At 39.5% G+C, this 17,478-nt stretch overlaps 2 protein-coding genes and 1 pseudogene across 2 annotated transcripts in view; all 3 read right to left on the reverse strand.

Moving 5' to 3' along the window:
• The window catches only part of Pdcd7 (programmed cell death 7), a 14,254-nt gene extending 13,932 nt beyond the window's left edge, over positions 1 to 322 (reverse strand). Inside the window, exon 1 of the mRNA XM_026779223.1 lies at positions 1 to 322. This exon is cut by the window's left edge and continues 622 nt beyond it. Within this exon, the coding sequence (XP_026635024.1) occupies positions 1 to 299 (299 nt within the window). The 5' untranslated portion in view covers positions 300 to 322.
• A 632-nt stretch (positions 323 to 954) lies between these two features.
• LOC113456097 lies at positions 955 to 1,043 on the reverse strand (annotated as a pseudogene).
• Positions 1,044 to 3,438: 2,395 nt separating this feature from the next.
• Positions 3,439 to 17,478, reverse strand: part of Clpx (caseinolytic mitochondrial matrix peptidase chaperone subunit) — a 41,496-nt gene continuing 27,456 nt past the window's right edge. Inside the window, exons 7-14 of the mRNA XM_005347764.3 lie at positions 15,798 to 15,974; positions 15,129 to 15,293; positions 14,147 to 14,235; positions 12,038 to 12,202; positions 9,704 to 10,003; positions 8,373 to 8,465; positions 5,368 to 5,474; positions 3,439 to 3,898 (exon numbers count right to left, since the gene is read on the reverse strand). Of these exons, the coding sequence (XP_005347821.1) occupies positions 3,808 to 3,898; positions 5,368 to 5,474; positions 8,373 to 8,465; positions 9,704 to 10,003; positions 12,038 to 12,202; positions 14,147 to 14,235; positions 15,129 to 15,293; positions 15,798 to 15,974 (1,187 nt within the window). The 3' untranslated portion in view covers positions 3,439 to 3,807. The remainder of the gene's footprint in view (positions 3,899 to 5,367; positions 5,475 to 8,372; positions 8,466 to 9,703; positions 10,004 to 12,037; positions 12,203 to 14,146; positions 14,236 to 15,128; positions 15,294 to 15,797; positions 15,975 to 17,478) is intronic.

Here is a 17,478-nt window from a genome sequence, read left to right on the forward strand (position 1 = left end):
ACTGGTGGCGGCGGTGGCGGCAGCGGCGGTGGCGGTACCGGGAAGAAGGAGCCGCTGCCGCCACTGCCGCCACTACCGCCGCCGCGGGAGGTCTCGGCCGGAGCGCGGGGCTGCAGTGCCAGCGGAGGCTGGAGAAAGGGGGCGGATACCCCCGGGAAGGGGCCGGGCCGCTGGGGAAGAGGCGGCGGGAAAGCCGGGGAGGGCAGCGGCGGGGGCGGACAGCCGAACGGAGCGGAAGGCGGTGGCTGCGGGGGCGGCGGTCCCTGACGGCCCTGGGCGAAGAAAGGTGGCAGGGCCATGTCTGTAGCGCAACTGTGCGAGCTCTGACAGTAATGTGTACTTCTTTACGCGAGTTCCGGGAGGAAGTGACGTTTTACAACGCGCCACTCCTCGCTTCACGCGCTTCCCGGAAGTGCGCCGTCCAGCGATACATTGGTTCGCTTGAACTCACACGTCCTGTCCTTTAATAGTGTCGTGGGTGAGGAACTACAGGGACTCAGCGTGAGACTTCGGCTAAGATGTCAAAGACTAGGAGTTACGTTCCCGGTGACCTTTCCGGCCCCCAGAGCTAAGACCGGGAGAAATCACGTGGCCGCCCTCTAGAGAAAGCAGTTTAAATATCCTGTAGGCACGGTCTTGAACTGCTTTGGGGAAGGAGTCGCGGCTTTCTGAGAGGGGCCGGAGCTTCCAACCGAACAGGTGTCATATCAGGTTTTTTGGTTGTTTGGTTTTGGTTGTTTGCTTTTTATTTTTTTGAGACAAGGATTCTCTGTGAAACACTGGTTGACCTGGAACTCACTCAGTAGACAAAGCTGGCATCCAACCATCTGCTTCTGCCTCCCTAATGTTGGGATTAAAAGCGTGAGCCACCACTGCCTGGTTCCAGGTTGTTAAAGCTTAACAATGAAAAAAAAAAAAAACAGTGGTTATAAGCCAGATGCTAGGTGTGAGATATTAAATGGGCATCTTTTCTTTTTTGTAAGGGGCCATGCTAATCATCTCTGTATCGTTCCAATTTTAGGCAGAGACAGGTGGATCTCTGTAAGTTAAAGGCCAGCCTGGTTTACGGAGCTAGTTCAAGAACAGGCTCCATAGCTGGAGTAAACCCTGTCTCGAAAAAAAAAACAAAAAAACAAAAAAAACAAAACACAGAGTAGTGATAGGTATTTTTTTTTTTTTTGAAAGTGGAGTCACCTGCTCCTGCCACTGCTGCCATCACCCAGGGAGAAGGAGCCCAAGTGTGAGAGAACAGTTCACTATCTGACACTGGCAGTCAACAACACTTGAACGCCAAATGGAGCTCTGGGGACACATCACGGGCTGTTCTCTAGCCATTTAGGGGAGGACAGGGCACTTTTAATATAATGACTTCCTGCACCATTTTGCCTGGTGAACTAGGCTGTCAACGCTGATGTATTCCACTTTTTATGCCTTCTGTTGAGATGTCATCAAACATAGTAAAGGCCTTCAGTCATGCTTTGGGATTTCATTACCTTCTCTCTCTAACCCCACCCCCGCCCCCGTTTCTCTGTTAACAGTCCTGACTGCCTGGCTGTCCTGGAACTCGCTTTGTAGTTCAGGCTGGCTTTGAACTCGCCACCACCGTCCCAGGACAGCCTGTGGCTATGTACAGTGAATCTCGAAAAAGTTAACCATTAACTTTTAAGTAACAAAGAAGTAGCTTACTCTTCTGATATAGTTCAGAGCTATGTAGAAAGACCCGTCTCAGCCTGGCGGTGGTGGCGCATGCCTTTAATCCCAGCACTCGGGAGGCAGAGGCAGGCAGATCTCTGTGAGTTCGAGGCCAGCCTGGTCTACAAGAGCTAGTTCCAGGACAGGAACCAAAAAAGCTACGGAGAAATCCTGTCTCGAAAATCAAAAAAATAAAAAAGAAAGACCCTGCCTCAAAAACAAAAGACCAGTGGGGGGTGGGGGGGAATGGTGCATACCTTTAATCCCAGCACTTGGGAAGCAGAGGCAGGCAGATATCAAGGCCAGCCTGGTCTAAAGAGTGAGTTCCAGGACAACCAAGGCTACATAGAGAAACCCTGTCTCAAAACAAAATAAAACAAAACAAAGGGAAAAAAGAGAAAAAAAAAAACCCAAAAGGCAAATAAATCCGGCTGCTTGCCGCACCACTGTCCACCACCACTGTAGCTTCTGTTTGATGGAGTAGGGGCTGGTTTATTGAGACAGGGTTTCTCTGTGTAGCCCAGCTGTCCTGGAACTCGCTCTGTAGACCAGCCAGGCCAGAAGCTCAGAGATTCACCTGCCTTTGCCTTCACTGCTCGGCATCACAGTAGCTTTTATTAATCTTTCTGTTTATCCAGGTGCCAAAACCTAAATTCCAGGATAAATCATAATTGTATGTGGCTGTGTTTGTCTCATAGTCCATTTTTGGAAGTTTTTTTTATATATTTAGAAACTGCCAATTTTCACTCTTAAAAATGGAAGTGATGCTTATAAGGGAAGAATATTATAATTATAGTACAAAAGACTTGATGAGACCCAGAACCATTACTATGGAAAGCAGCGACATCTGTTCCTTACTGCAGCTACCAGGCTGAAATATCGGCAAAATTCAATGTGTGGCCCCATCCTACCTCTGTCATATCAAGGAACTTCACATCCCTTATATCATGGAAAACCCAAGTCTTCATGGGATTTAGACTTTAAGTGCAATGTGTGTTTCCTAGGGGAAAAGCTGGTGAAAACACTCTAAAGCCAAAAAAGAAAAAAATGAATACTTACAGATACTGTGATGTAAAGAACTTCAATAAGATTGAACTGAATGAATGTTATAAAAACTTGTAACATTTTGGAAGAAAAGCATAAAGGATACTTAATTATGGACTCAGATGCAATTTTCATTTGAGTCTACCTCATACCTGTGTCTTAGTTTTGCCCTATAATACAAAGTAATAATCTATATGTCAGTGAGGACACTGACTACTGATAAAACGTAAGATTTTCTTTATGTTTTTGTACAGTCAAAAAACTAACAGATATCCAGCACCTATAGACAAAAGACCAATTCAGTACTTTAGAAAAAGTGTACACTATTAAGGCATTTTATTTAGTCTGGTACATGGCTGACACAGCATGCTACCTAAATAATTAATTGTCTATATTCTTCTTCTAATATTTAAATCAGACTATCAATTCCATCTACTCACTGATGGTACTAAAAATGGTTCAAGATGGCAAATAAGCCAGACAAGTTATCAAGAGAATAGATCTTTTTTATGCTATCGGTTGGGAAATCAATGTCATACACTAGCTGAAAAGAGTAAGAAAATAGACATGCCATCAAAATGTGGATTTTCAAGGTATTTTTCCATATCTGAAAACTACCTGGTCCAGTTTTTTTTAAAATAAAAATTCCAATATTTCCAGAGAATGTGGGTAGAAAAAAGTAATACTAAAGAATGGAATGCCAATACTTAACTTTAAAGAATTTATTTTCTCATTTGTAGAGTAACATTATTGTAAAATCCAGTTATTGCAACACCTGTGTTGCTTAAAAGAATTCCTAAGAATTTTGTTAAAGCATATTTTTAAAAACAGAGCCAAAATAATGTACATTTTTATCTCTAAACATTGTGTCATTAAAGTCCATGTACTGTCTTCTGTATAAATCAATGTGATGTTACAATAATATACATGATCGGATTCTTATCTTAAAGGCTTTCTGACCATGTATGATATCCAAGATAGATTCAATGCCTTTAATGCAAGACTGCAGAAACTGTTATGACCCTAAACAAAACAAGGGAAAGCTGTATGTACAGGCAGGAGTCTGACAGCTTAGCTGTTTGCAGCATCCGCTTGGCGAGGCCATCCATCCTCCTCAACTCCAGAGTCATACTCCTCTTCAGAGGACTCTTTCGATGGAGCCCTGAAATGAAAAACCATGTTTGTTTTCCAACAAATTGGAGGTGGATATGATTTCTAGACTCAGAATAGTAAACTAATCTTCATAGCTAAATAACCTCTCAAAACAGAAAACAAGAAGAACTTTTTTGTTGTTTGGTTTTTGTTTTTCGAGACAGGGTTTCTCTGTGTGTAGCTTTGGAGTCTGTCCTGGGTACAACAGGCTGTCCTCAAAGACAGCTAAGAAAAGCATTTTTAATATTAGGATTGTTTAGTGGTAAAATAAGGGATTTAAGTCATAAAAGAGTTCATTGATTTCTCTAATCAAACTAGTACGGAAATACACTGCAACTTATGAACCAAATCCAGCCCACTGTCTGCTTTGTAAACTGGGGTTTACTGGGATACTGACATATTAATTCATTTATGTGTTGTGTATGACTGCTTCTGTGCTGGGGGCAGTTTTGAGCAGCTGTAGTATAGAAAGTATGGCTCTGAAGAATTTGAGAAAGTCTGCTGACTCCTAGAATACATAAAACAATAACGGTCAGATCTGTCGACAGGTATGACACTGAGGGAAAATAAATTTTGTGAACAAAGGTTTGGTCATGTAAAAGCCATAAGAAAGAGCTGAATGTGCTGGTACATACCAGCAACCTCAGCACTCAGGAGTTCAAGCCTATTCCTAGCTACTTAGTGACTTCAAGGCTAGGCAGTGTCCAAACAATAAACACATGGGGCAAGCCATGAAAGAAGTCATTCATCAATTAGAAAATTAGCATCAAATACCCAAAGTGAGGTTTTTGGTTTGTTTGGGTTTTTGGTTTGTTTTGTTTTTGTTTGTTTTTTGAGACAAGATTTCTCTATGTAACCCTGGCTGTCTTGGAACTCATTCTGTAGACCAGGCTGGCCTCAAGCCCAGAGATCTTCCTACGTCTGCCTCCTTGGTTTTGTTTTGAGACAGTGTCTCATGATGAAATCCAACTTAGCCTCAAATTCATGGTGTGGATGGTGATAAAATGCTGGCATTGTAGGTATTCCCCTTCACACACAGAAACATAGATATCTCTTTTGTATACTGTTGTTGTAGAAAAAGGAGAGGTGGGGCTGGAGGATTGGCTGAGTGTTTAAGAGCACTGGCTGCTCCTCCACGGGTCTGGGTTCAATTCGCAGCATCCACATGGTGGCTCACAACCATAATTGTAGTGCCATGGAATCAGACGCCCTCTTCTGGTGCACAAATGTACAAATCAGACAAAGCACGCATGTACATAAAGTACATAAAAAAAGGTAGAGTCTAAATTTTGAAGATCATTTTTCAAAATGACTCATAAAATTGCTTTATATATAATTTTAGATTTTTCTTATAGAAAATTCACGAGATTATTAATTCCTTAAAAACTAAGTTACCCAGGTTTTCAATGACAGAACAATAAACTCAAGCAGTAAGGGCCTTAACTTTTAGCTCTATACTGGCCTGAGAGTATGTTTTACCGAATGTATCCTGGTTCCTTTTTTCCTTCTACTACTTCCTTGTCAACTTCCACACATACAATGTCAGAATTAGGAACTTCAAACATTGGTTCTAGTAACAGCTTTTCCTAAAGGGAAAAAAGGTAATAAATTAGGAAGAAAATTGTATGCAAAACATTTCAACTTTAATCAATGTAAAAGCCTTCATATTTGTTATATTAAAATAGCTTCTAATTACATTCAAGTCATTTTATAAATAAGTCAGCTGCCTACTGTTCTGCCTACCTAGGCAACATGCACAAACAAAGCCTGTAGTTTCAGACTCACTGCTGCCTAGCATGCCTGGCCTTTCCTATGCCTGAGGCAGTCAACTCATAATCCTTACTTTTCTGTCAATCTTAAAATCACTTCTACCAAGTTCTTGACTTCAAACTCTGATTCAAATGAACACTTGCCTCAGTATAGCATTAGACCTTAAGAAGGCTTTAGAAATCTAATTTTTCCTATAGGTAGGGGTGAAGGGAATTGCTGACACATCAAATTTTTCAGGCATGTCAACTAAATAACCTGTTCTTCCAATTTGGGTGTCTATGTCTGTCCTCAGGACCTCACCAGAGGGTAGACTGTCACACTGCCTGTGGTAAAAGCACAGCTATACAATTGAAGTCACACTAAGACGAAGATGTGACAAGAGTGAAATTTTTTTTTTTTTTTGATTTTTCGAGACAGGGTTTCTCCGTAGCCTTTTGGTTCCTGTCCTGGAACTAGCTCTTGTAGACCAGGCTGACCTCGAACTCACAGAGATCCACCTGCCTCTGACTCCCGAGTGCTGGGATTAAAGGCTTGCGCCACCACCGCCTGGCTAAGAGTGAAATTCTTAACAGGGAAGATAATCCTATACTTGCTTTGGGAGAAGACAGTGAAATGTAATCCATCTAGATCTGAGAAACAGGACAGAGAAGTTTAAAGATAGGAATTGGGGGATGGTGGTGGCGTATAATCCCTGCGCTCAGGAGGCAGAGGCAGGTGGACCTCTGTGAGTTCAAGGCCAGCCTGGTCTACAAGAGCTAGTTCTGGGACAGATAACCAAAGCTACAGAGAAACTTTGTCTCAAAATTAAAAAAAAAAAAAGAGGAATCAGTTGTATCAGGAAGTCTGTGTCCTACCCAGGGTCTCTAAAAGCAGCTCATAGCACACTGAAGCAGAGGAGCTAAAATGGAGATTTCAAAAGGTCAAAGACTATTAGTAAAGCTGGACGTGGTACATGGGAGTACACATTTGTAATCCCAGACACAGGAGTTCAAGGCCATACATGGCTGCCAGTTTGAGGCCAGCCTGGGAGGCCTTGCTCTCCATATGCACCTACAACAAGCCCTATAGAATTTTTCACATTCTCCTAATGATTTTTTTTGAGATAGGTTTTCTTTACTTAGTCTTGGCTGTCTTACCACTCATTATATCGACCATGCTGGCCTCAGATTCACAGAGCTCTGCCTACCTCTGTCCCCAAGTCCTAGAAGAGGTATGTACTACCATACTCAGCTGATTCATATTTTCTATATTTCTTCAATCATAGTGTGTGTGGCCTTGTTTGCAAACACCTTAAACTTCAAGGCTTTAAGAGTACTTTTTGTTTACAATTTTGGGTTGATATTTTCTCTCTTTTGAGACTGTGTCATGGTGTCTGCAATGGGGATTTCAATGGAAGTCTCATGCACATGTTTTATGTTCTGGTTTCAATCTAAGCAATGGCTTAGATTCAATCAAAGCATCCTCAATAATATTCAGTTCACATTACAGAGAGATAAAAGATAAATGAAAACTTCAGCTAGTCCTTGGCAATCTTTTCCTAATACAGTCACATATCATAACAGCTTTTATTAATCTTCCCAGAATCAGAATTTTATAACTAAATAGAACCACTGCCTATTTCATAGATAAGTTCAAGAAAGTTAAGCAAACAGACTCAGAAACAAGGCGAGAGATTGACGATACTCTGGCCTTGAACTCACTATATAACTGAGAATGCACGATTCTCCTGCTCCTGCCTTCACCTCCTGAGTATTAGAGCTTTACAGATTTGACCCACCACATCTACCTATATGATGCTGGGACTACAACTGAGGCCTTCGTGCATTTTAGCAAGCACTCTGCATACTGAACTATATCTCAAGCCCAAATTAAGTGTGTGCACACACACGTGTTTGTGTTGTCCTACTTCATGTATGCTAAATACATTTACAAAAAATTGAACCCAGTATCTCATGCATGCTAAATACATTCATACTATTTAGCCACACTTATCAGTCATAAAATACCTTTTTCTGGGAGGTGAAGCAAAATAAAAACTGTGACTACCCCATCCATCCTCCACAAAAGAAAATCATAAAAATAAAAAATCTTTAGGGCAGATCTCTATACTACTTCCAGAAGAAAAACAGGAAAGCTTAATAGCCTCAAGACTTGGACAAAGGGTATGGGGAGATCTCAGTGAATAAAGCACTTCTTTGCAAATAAGGAACTGAGTTCAGATCCCCAACACTCACATAAAAGTTGAGTGGGTGCAGCAGCCTGTTTATAACCTTAGGGCCTGAGAAGCAGAGAAAGCAGATTCCTAAGACAAGCTGGCCAGCTACACTATCCAAGTTGGCAAGATCTAGGTTCAGCAAAGAAACCAATTCTCAGTAAAGAAAATGGTGAGTGATTAGGGAAGACACCTGTAGGGGCATGGTGGTGCATGTCTTTAATCCCAGCACTTGGGAGGAGAAGCTGGCACATCTTCGTGAGTTTGAGGCCTGCCTGGTCTACAAAGTGAATTTCAGGACAGTCAAAGCTACATAGTGAGACCTTGTCTCAACACCTACCCACCCCACCAAAGGGAAGATACCTAACATCAACTTCTGGCATTCATGCATATGCATCTGCATACTGGGGAAACACACACACAAACATGCTCGCAACTGCAAAACAAAACATCAAATCAATAATAATCTAGGGGGGTTGTTAATTTTATAACTCCAACTTACCATTATGGACCGAAGACCTCGTGCACCTGTTTTTCGTTCCAGTGCCAATCTAGCTATGGCTTTCAAAGCATCCTCAGTAACATTCAGTTCACACTACAGATGGATAAAAGAAAGATAAATGAAAACTTAAGCTAGTCCTTGGCGATATTTTTCTAATACAGTCACATAATAATTGATCATTATTAATCTTTCAGATTCAGAGATTTTTATCTCTGAATAAAATAGACAGAACAAATGACTACTCACAGATAAACAAGCTCCAGAAACTGAGATTCAGGAACGAGGCAAGAGATAGAGGCTAGGCTGGTATAGTCTCTATCTGACAGACCTTCTTACCCCTTGCAGATTAGACGATCACTGTCACTAACGACCTCATTACAAATGGTCACTGCTCCCTCAATTTCTGCTTTTTACTGTAGTGATAAAGCCTGACTGGAGACAGGGCCTTGTCCTCTACCCTGAGCTATTTCCCCAGCCGTCTAACCACATTTGAACAAGTGCAACATTATAACCCTGCATTAAAAAAAGGCAAAACTTCAGACAAGTCTGTCATTTCTCATGATGTTTTAAAATGTCATTCTCTCTGAGCAGTGGTGACACATGATTTTAATCCCAACATTCAGAAGGCAGAATCAGGCAGATCTGAGTTTGAGGCCAGCCTGGTCTACAAAGTGAGTTTGAGGACAGACAGGGCAGTTATACAGAGATGCCCTATCTCAAAAAACAGCAAACCAAACCCCACCAAAAGAAACAAACCAAAAACCATAGAATGTCACCCTCATTAAATTGTACCTAATAAATTAACCTATGGTAGTAGTAACACTATTATGAGTTACAAGTTTGTTCCTTGGGCTGCACTGGAGCTCAGTGGTAACATGCTTACATGGAAATGGACAGAAAACTTCTATTTAGAAATGCTAAGTTCATAAAGTTCAAAATATTTTTAATCTGGCTGGATAAGCTGGCTAGAGTGACCTCCGTGTTTGGATGTAAGAACTAATTAATTTACTTAGGCAAAACATAGAACAATATATACATAGTCCGTAAACTGCAACTCTATAAGGACAATTCTGTACACGTGGCCTGCAGAGGCTGAGCTAGACTGACACTTTTCTATTTTTTTGTATTTTATGCTTCAATGGTCATTTAATTCAGAAAAATAAAAACAACTCTAACTCTCAAATGCTGGATGTAACACACTGTGCCTTCCTACATCTATACTAAATGAAGAACCGGCTGCTATTCCAGATGAGCAAGGCTCTCTTAATATATTGGGCTATTGTAATAGAATTGTAATACTAAAAAACATAAAGGAAAAATTAAAACCTTACCTTATCCATGCTGAATAAGGCCTGATATTGAGGAATAACTGCATTACGTGGCTCTGTGAGTATTTGTACAAGTGTCTTCTCATCTAGGCTATGTAGAGGAACCACCACAGGTAACCGTCCCACAAACTCAGGTATCATGCCAAATTCAATGAGATCTCTGGCTTCCACATGACGGAGTAACCGATCTTTTTCTTCAATGTCTTGATGAGTATTAGATTCTCCACTTCGATTAGCAAGGTCCGCAGCAGCTGCAGCCCTTCTGCCCTTTCCCAGATTAGATGGTGTCCCAAATCCAAGATACTATCCAAGAAATGATAGAGATTATAAGCCTTAGACAGATGTTACGAACGTGATTTATGTCTATAAGCCCATATGAAACAGGGCCACAGAGGTTAAGTGCTTTGACCAAGGCTTGCTTCTCTAAGTAGCAAAGTCAGGTCTTAAATTTCCCATTAAATTCACAGCTAAATGAAATAACCTAAATTCCAATAGGTTAAAATTATGTGGCAAATCCTCTTTTGACATGTTAAAGAATCAATTTTAACATTGCATTTAATTCTGCATCTGTCTACCATCAAATCCTTTTTGGAAGTCTGAAGAAGCACTACTATTAATATTACAAGGTCCCTGCCTTTAGTTACAGACACTCAAATACAAGCTTATCTGCTACTATGTTGCTGTGGGATAATGCTCTTATACACTGTCAAGATCTGTCACTCATATTGGCTTAATAAAACACTGTTTGGCCAGTAGCTAGGCAGAAAGTACCGGCTGGGTAACCAGACTAGGAGAATTCTGGGACACAGAGACGCAGTCAATAGCCAGACATAGTTACCAGCCAGACTCAGAGGAAGCAAAAGTATGCCTTATTGAGAAAAGGTACCAAGCCACATGGTTAAACATAGATATGAGTAAAAACTAGTTAATAATAAGCCTGGGCAATAAGCCAAACAGTTTATAATTAATATAACCTTTTGTGTGTTTACTTGGGACTGAACGATTTGGGACCAGGTGGGACAGAAATTTCCATCAACACAATGTTTCTCACACACAAAGGAAATAAAGGATCCTCTGTTAACTTAAGTAGAATTAAACAACAAGAAATAAATTGGCTAAAATAAGAACCTAACTGTATCCATGCTGAATGAGAACTGATTACATAACTCAGTACCTGTGACAAGAGTGTAGGCTATGCAACCACTACTTAAAACTAGCACAGGAACAGGAGAATTCTGGGAAGGAGAAAGCCCATTCCTCCCCAGTCCTGTCTAGACACTGAAGAAGCAGGATGTGACTTGCCTTACTGAAAAAGGTATTGAGCCATGTGGTTAACATATACTAGGAATAACGGACTAATATAAGTTATAAGAGCTAATACGAAGCCTGAGCGAATGGGCCAATTGGTTTATAACTTAAAAAAAAACTAGCACAGTAAGAGTTCAAAGACAACTTAAAGCAACTGTTAGAAAGCGCATCTACAATACACTCACTTAGGAATGTTATGTAGAGTGCTGGTAGCTACTAGATAAAACACAAAAGCATAAAAACACAACACAGGTATGTTCTGGGTTCTTTGCCATCCACCACATTACCATGGCATTTTACTGTAACCCATTGACTACTTGGTGCTAGATGTACACCCTGAAATCCAAGCCCCATTAAAATCATGGCGTATAAGAAAGTTTTATAAGAAACATCAATAGAACTCAGTAAATCACAATCAAGTCCTTCCGCTCCTCCAGCCTATAGCCGCTTTTTTAAAGGGAGAGAGACCATGCCCCAATGGGCTGGTATCTCAGCGGCTATAGGCTGGAGGAGCAGAAGGACCTCCCGCAACACTTCTTACTCCCTCTAAGTTCTTCTTTCTATTTGGAAAAACCAGTGGTGATTTATGATAAACTACATGGGCAATGAGACAAGCAGTTCACAGGGCCCTAGTTCATTTGTTCTTCCTGCAGCTAATCTCAAATTGTATGATACTCCTTAGACAAAATATAAAATTAAACTCATTGAGACAGGGTCCCACTATATCATCTAGGCTGATCCAGAATTTACTGAGTAGATCAGGCTTGCCTTAAAACCACAATGATCTTCCTGCTTTGGCTTCCCAAGTACCGGATAAAAAGCCAGCACCATCACGCATAGCTAATTCATAAGTATTTGGGAACCTTATTACTTACTACTATAAATTCAAACCACTAGGGATATACATTAGAACTTTCTAAGAATCCAATGACTATTAACCAGTAGACACGAGGACTGAAGCTAGTGTCTGTCCTGTGAAACTTTACCACCTCATGCAGAATTTCAAAGGAAAAGCTCAGAAATACTTACTTTTTCATTTTTCCTCCTGCTGATGATTCTATCTAAGCCATTGAAAGCACCAGATGCCACAAACAGAACATTTGTTGTATCAACTTGAACTGTTTCTCCACGTAGTTTTCGAGAGTTTTTTTCTGGGACATTGACTATTGTGCCTTCTAGAAGTTTCAATAAACCCTGATGATGAATGAATTATAGCATTATCATAAAGACATTATTATACATCAAGAATAGGATTCAATGGGGGAAAATAATACATGTTTATGGCCAATGAGCATACATAACAAAAACTCCCACATTTATAAAATAAAATAAAAACCAAAATAAAGATCAACTGCACTTATCACTTTGGTACTTCACGAATGAATTGCAATTCAGGAAACAATCATCTAAGGAAGTTGAGTTTGATGGTAAAGCCTTCCTTTCCCCATCCCAACCCCCATCCTCATGTCACTGTAGCCCAGGCTGGTCTCAAACAGTGATCCTCTTGCCTCAGTCTCTCCAAGTGCTGGATTACAGGCAAGAGCCACCATACCTAGCTTGATGGTAAACTCTTAATACAGACAGGTAATAAAACAGGACAAATATTAAAAAATGAAACAGTAGATCTTTCACATAAATTCTTTAATTCTAACTTAATTCTTTTTTTTTTTGTTTCTGGTTTTGCTTTGTTTTGTTTTTTGAGACAAGGTTTCTCAGTAGCCATGGAGCCAGTCCTGGAACTCACTCCCAATTTTTTTTCCTGATTTGGGATAAAGATTAAATTTAGACTTGTAAAAATTTAGTGTCACTTTTAAAATTTTGTTATTGACGGCAAGTTCTAGATCATAGACAGAAAGATTTATATTTATTTATTATGCATACAGTGTTCTGCCTACATGTTTGCCTGTAAGTCAGAAGAGGGTATCAGATCCTATTAGAGATGATTTTGAGCCATCATCTGGTTGCTGGAATTTGAACTCAGAACCTCTGGAAGAGCAGTCAGTACTCTTAACTTCTGAGCCATCTTTCCAGCCCAAATTCTAACTTAATTCTATAGTCAACTTTGTGAGTCTATTTTGAGATGGCTTCATAAAAAATTATCCACGATATTTGATAATTCCGTGTCTGTCAAAAAATTTGGTTTGTCACAGCTAACTGCCATGAGAGATTAAGCTTATCAAGGTGGCCAATAGATCACTGTGACTTTAATTATGATTCTACAAGAAATGAAATATTATTTTATACCATCTTCTTTTTGAGACAGAGTGTCATTGAGTTCATCTCAAGCTTGCATGTAGACAATGCTGACACCGAACTCCTGATCCTCCTTCCTGTTCCATAAAGGCACAAAGATTACAGATGTGTGTCAACAAACCCGCTTTCTTTTCTGTTGTCTCTCCTTCCCTCTGTTTCTTTTGGTGCTAGGAACTGAATCCAGGTCCTTGAGCATACAAGGCAAGTCTTTTACCACTGAGCTGTATCTCAGCTTTTATACTAATCATAAAAAGGAAGATTAAGAAACATGGATGGTTCATGTCTAGTCTTTAGTCTTCTAGAAATCTTTAAGAGGACCTTTGAAATATAAAACTAAAACTAAAACAAAGAGTAAAATATTTTAAATTTCCTAAGAAATGGACTTTCTTTTTTTATGGTTTATTTTACTTTACTTTATGTGCATTGGTGTGAATGTGTGAGATCCCCTGCAACTGGATCTTCAGACAGCTGTGAGCTGCCATGTGGTTGCTGGGAATTGAACCTGGGTCCTCTGGAAGAGCAGTCAGTGCTCTTAACCACTGAGCCATATCTCCAGCCCCAATGGACTTTCTTATTTAAAATCATTAATAACGTCTTTTTAGGATCTGACCTACTTTAAATGGCATGTAAAGCTTGGTGGCACATGCCTGTAATCCCAGCATTCAGCAGAATGAAACAAGAATACTGCTGCAAATTCAAGGGCAGCCTGGACTACACGGACCTTGTCTCAAAAACCCACATTAAGTAAACAAAGTGGTATATGAAGTTTAGGGCGGGAAAAATAAAACAAAATCTAGTTGAATGTGAAACCAAACGTACAATACTTGGGAAGTTGATGTATTCCCTTCCTTTTAGTGGGCTTGAACAAAATATTCAACTGCTTACTTGCTGAACGCCTTCTCCACCTACATCCCGTAACTGATGAATGCCTGGCACACTGCCAATCTTATCTACTTCATCCAGAAAGACAATTCCTACAATTTAAGGAGGATTCTATTTACAATATGAAAAAGAAAGGCACAAGACAGTCTTAGCTTTAAAAGACCGGATAGCTACAAAGCAAAGTTAGTCAATTTTTTTACACTTAACATGCAAAGGCTTGAATATACTACTATCTTTCTCATTCATCTTCTCATGTAACTATTACGGAATTCTATAGCATATAATTAGAGAATGATAAGCAAAATGTTAGTCTCTTATCTATATAACTAAGAATGAATTCAATTACTTTTTCCTTGGGAAGATAAGATGCAGCATGTAGGCATGAGTCATTTACCAGAACTAGTAAATCTTCAGTCTATTCTTCCCTACCTTTATCCTGAAATACACATTTATTTATTTAGTGTGGAGATGTATGTGCGCATGTATATGGGAACACATGTATCATAGCATGTGTGGTGGTCAGGAGACAGCTTGCAGAGTTGGTTCTCTCCTTCCACTATGTGGGTTTGAGGATTGAACTCAGGTCATCAGGCTTGCTGGCAAGTGCTACTGTCTGCTGAGCCATCTCAATGACCTGTCTGTCACCTATAGCCTTGTCTTAGAGCAATTGTTCTCAACCTTCCTGATTCTGCAACCCTGTAATACAGTTCTTCATGCTGTGGTCACCCCACAACACGAGGAGTAAGAATAAGAAAGCTGATGGGAATATTAAGACCTGAAAGGATAATAACAGCCTGATTTCACCCTACAAGCTATCTTTGCAGCCATAAGACAAAGTAGACAAGTATATGAGAAAGTGTAATATCGGGTACTTTCCAATAATTAGAAATATTAGTTAGCCCTTGATTCAAAATGAGAATTATACTACTCCTTAATATTAAACTGCTTTCTAAAGACTCTTCGATAAGCTACAGTCACAACATACCTTGTTGTGCTTTCTCTACATTGTAATTGGCATCTTGGAGCAATTTGGCGATCACAGATTCAATATCTTCACCTACATATCCAGCCTGAGTCAAAGTCGTGCAGTCACAGATAGCAAAAGGAACATCAAGGCATTTAGCTAAAGTTTGTGCCAGCAGAGTTTTACCTACAAACAAAAACAGTAACTAAAACATACACTGTCTTACAATTGTTCTACAAAAATAGTAACTAAAACATACACTATCTTACAATTTTTCTACAAAAATAAGCTTAAGTATGTAATGAAACTTGAAACATTAACTCTTATATCTGTTCTCTACTATATTCAGATCTTATTAATTTTAATGTTCCAATTTAGAGATTGATATAATTAATATATTAATTAAAGAGTTAGGAATTAGACCAAAGGGCCACACCAATATCTCCAAGTCAGTTTTAGGTCTAAACAGTGAACACTAACAATGCAGCCAAAACAATCTAAGATTTTGTTTTGCGAGACAGGTTCTCATACTGCAAACCAAGCTGGCCTCACACTTGTGGCAATCCTCTAGCATCAGCCTCTCAACTGCTTTGCTTATAGCAGGCCTACGAGGCAGAATTCACTATAGTTACCAGGTATCATTCTGTATTTTTAACAAATGAGTAATAAAGTTTCCAAAAATGTATTTACCTGACCCAGTTGGTCCAAGCAGCAAAATATTACTTTTTTCAAGTTTTATGTCATCATGAGAAGAGTCCAATACTTCGCCTCCTCGTTTTTCCTGAGGCATTTGCTGGTTAACCTGCTGCTGCATAGACGCTCCTAGGGCGTTGCCATGTGGGCTAATTCCAGCAATCTGAAGCAACTCTGGGGAGAAACAAAGGGATTACTAGAGCTGTATCTGAATTAACTTGGAAAGTGTTCCATATAATCCTACATCCAAAAACAAGCCATTTTTAAAGAAACAATTCAAATAGTCAGCCCTGCTTTACCTAAGAGAACTTCAGACTGACTAGTGACAAATGTTACATACATGATTACAATCAATGAGCTTCAGAAGGAACTGGAAGACAATGCTCATCCTTACTTACAATGATGTGTAAACATGATTTTCAGAGACAATGCAACAGAACAGTGCTACAGCTGCCAGCCTTCCTTTGATGCTAAAGAGCTGCATAATCTTACACAAATTAGTTTCTGATTCTGTTTTCTATCTATAAAACACCATTATTATCTGTTCTATTAATATCAAACACATAGTTGGATGTTATGAGGATACAGCATAATTGATTTCAAAAGTAAGATCTGTCTTTCTTATTTTCTGTAAAAATGAAAATCTAGACTATAAAGAAAATCAAAACCAGTAAGACCAGTATGGGAGAAAGTTGGCAGATCTTTTGTGAGTTCAAAGGAAGTAGGAACTACATAATGAGTTCCAGGCCAGAGTTACATGGGGAGAGAAGAAAGAACAAAGAAGAAAGGAGGAGGAAGAGGAAGAACAGGGAATTAGAAAACTTGGGTCCTAAACTCAGCTTGGCTCTAAGCCTCCTGCTTATGCAATCATGGAAAGTTGCCTAACTTCCCTAGACATGCTTCCACTGTGACACAGACCTTTTCTAGTCCTATCTTCCTATAAAAATGTTTCTTTTAGTATAGCAGGAAACCAAGTGTGGTAAATCTCAGTATCAATAACCTTATCTGAATAACTGACTTTTTTGGGTATCAACAGGATCTTTCTGTGTTCTTCAAAAGACTAAATATTTTACTACATAAGATGATACCACTGGGTAAGTATTAGTTTACAAAAATGAATGTTTATTCTCTTGACTAGAAAAAAAAACCAGATTCTTTAAAGATTATTTACCTCAGTAAATAATCAAATTTTGCCAGTTCTCATTACTTAAAATGTTTCTGTGACTGTGATACTTGCTTATAATTTTGGATTTTAAGCTATTTTCTAAGTTATGTGTATGAATGTTTTCCCTGTGTATATGTGTACTATGTGCATGCCTCTGTCCTTGAGGTCAAAAAGAGGGCACTGTATTCCCTGGAACTGGGGTTACAGATGGCTGTGAATTGCCATGTGAGTGCTGGGAACTAAACTCAGGTCCTCTGCAAAAGCATCAAGTGTTCTAAATCACTGAGCCATCTCTTCAGCTCCATGGGTTTATTTTTAAGTTGCTTCTAAGATATGAGTTAAAAATATCTTAGTGCTGTCTAGTGACCATTTTTAACAAGTCAATAGGTAGAATAATAGTTTAGCAGTCATATCAATTATTTTTGTCTTAGTCTATCAACCATCACCTTGAAAAATATCATCATGCGTAAGACAAAAAGTTATTCTAGTCCTTAAGATTATTAGTGCAAAGCC

The sequence above is a fragment of the Microtus ochrogaster genome, chromosome 5 (genome assembly GCF_000317375.1).
Source record: "Microtus ochrogaster isolate Prairie Vole_2 chromosome 5, MicOch1.0, whole genome shotgun sequence".
NCBI classification, from domain to species: domain Eukaryota; kingdom Metazoa; phylum Chordata; class Mammalia; order Rodentia; family Cricetidae; genus Microtus; species Microtus ochrogaster.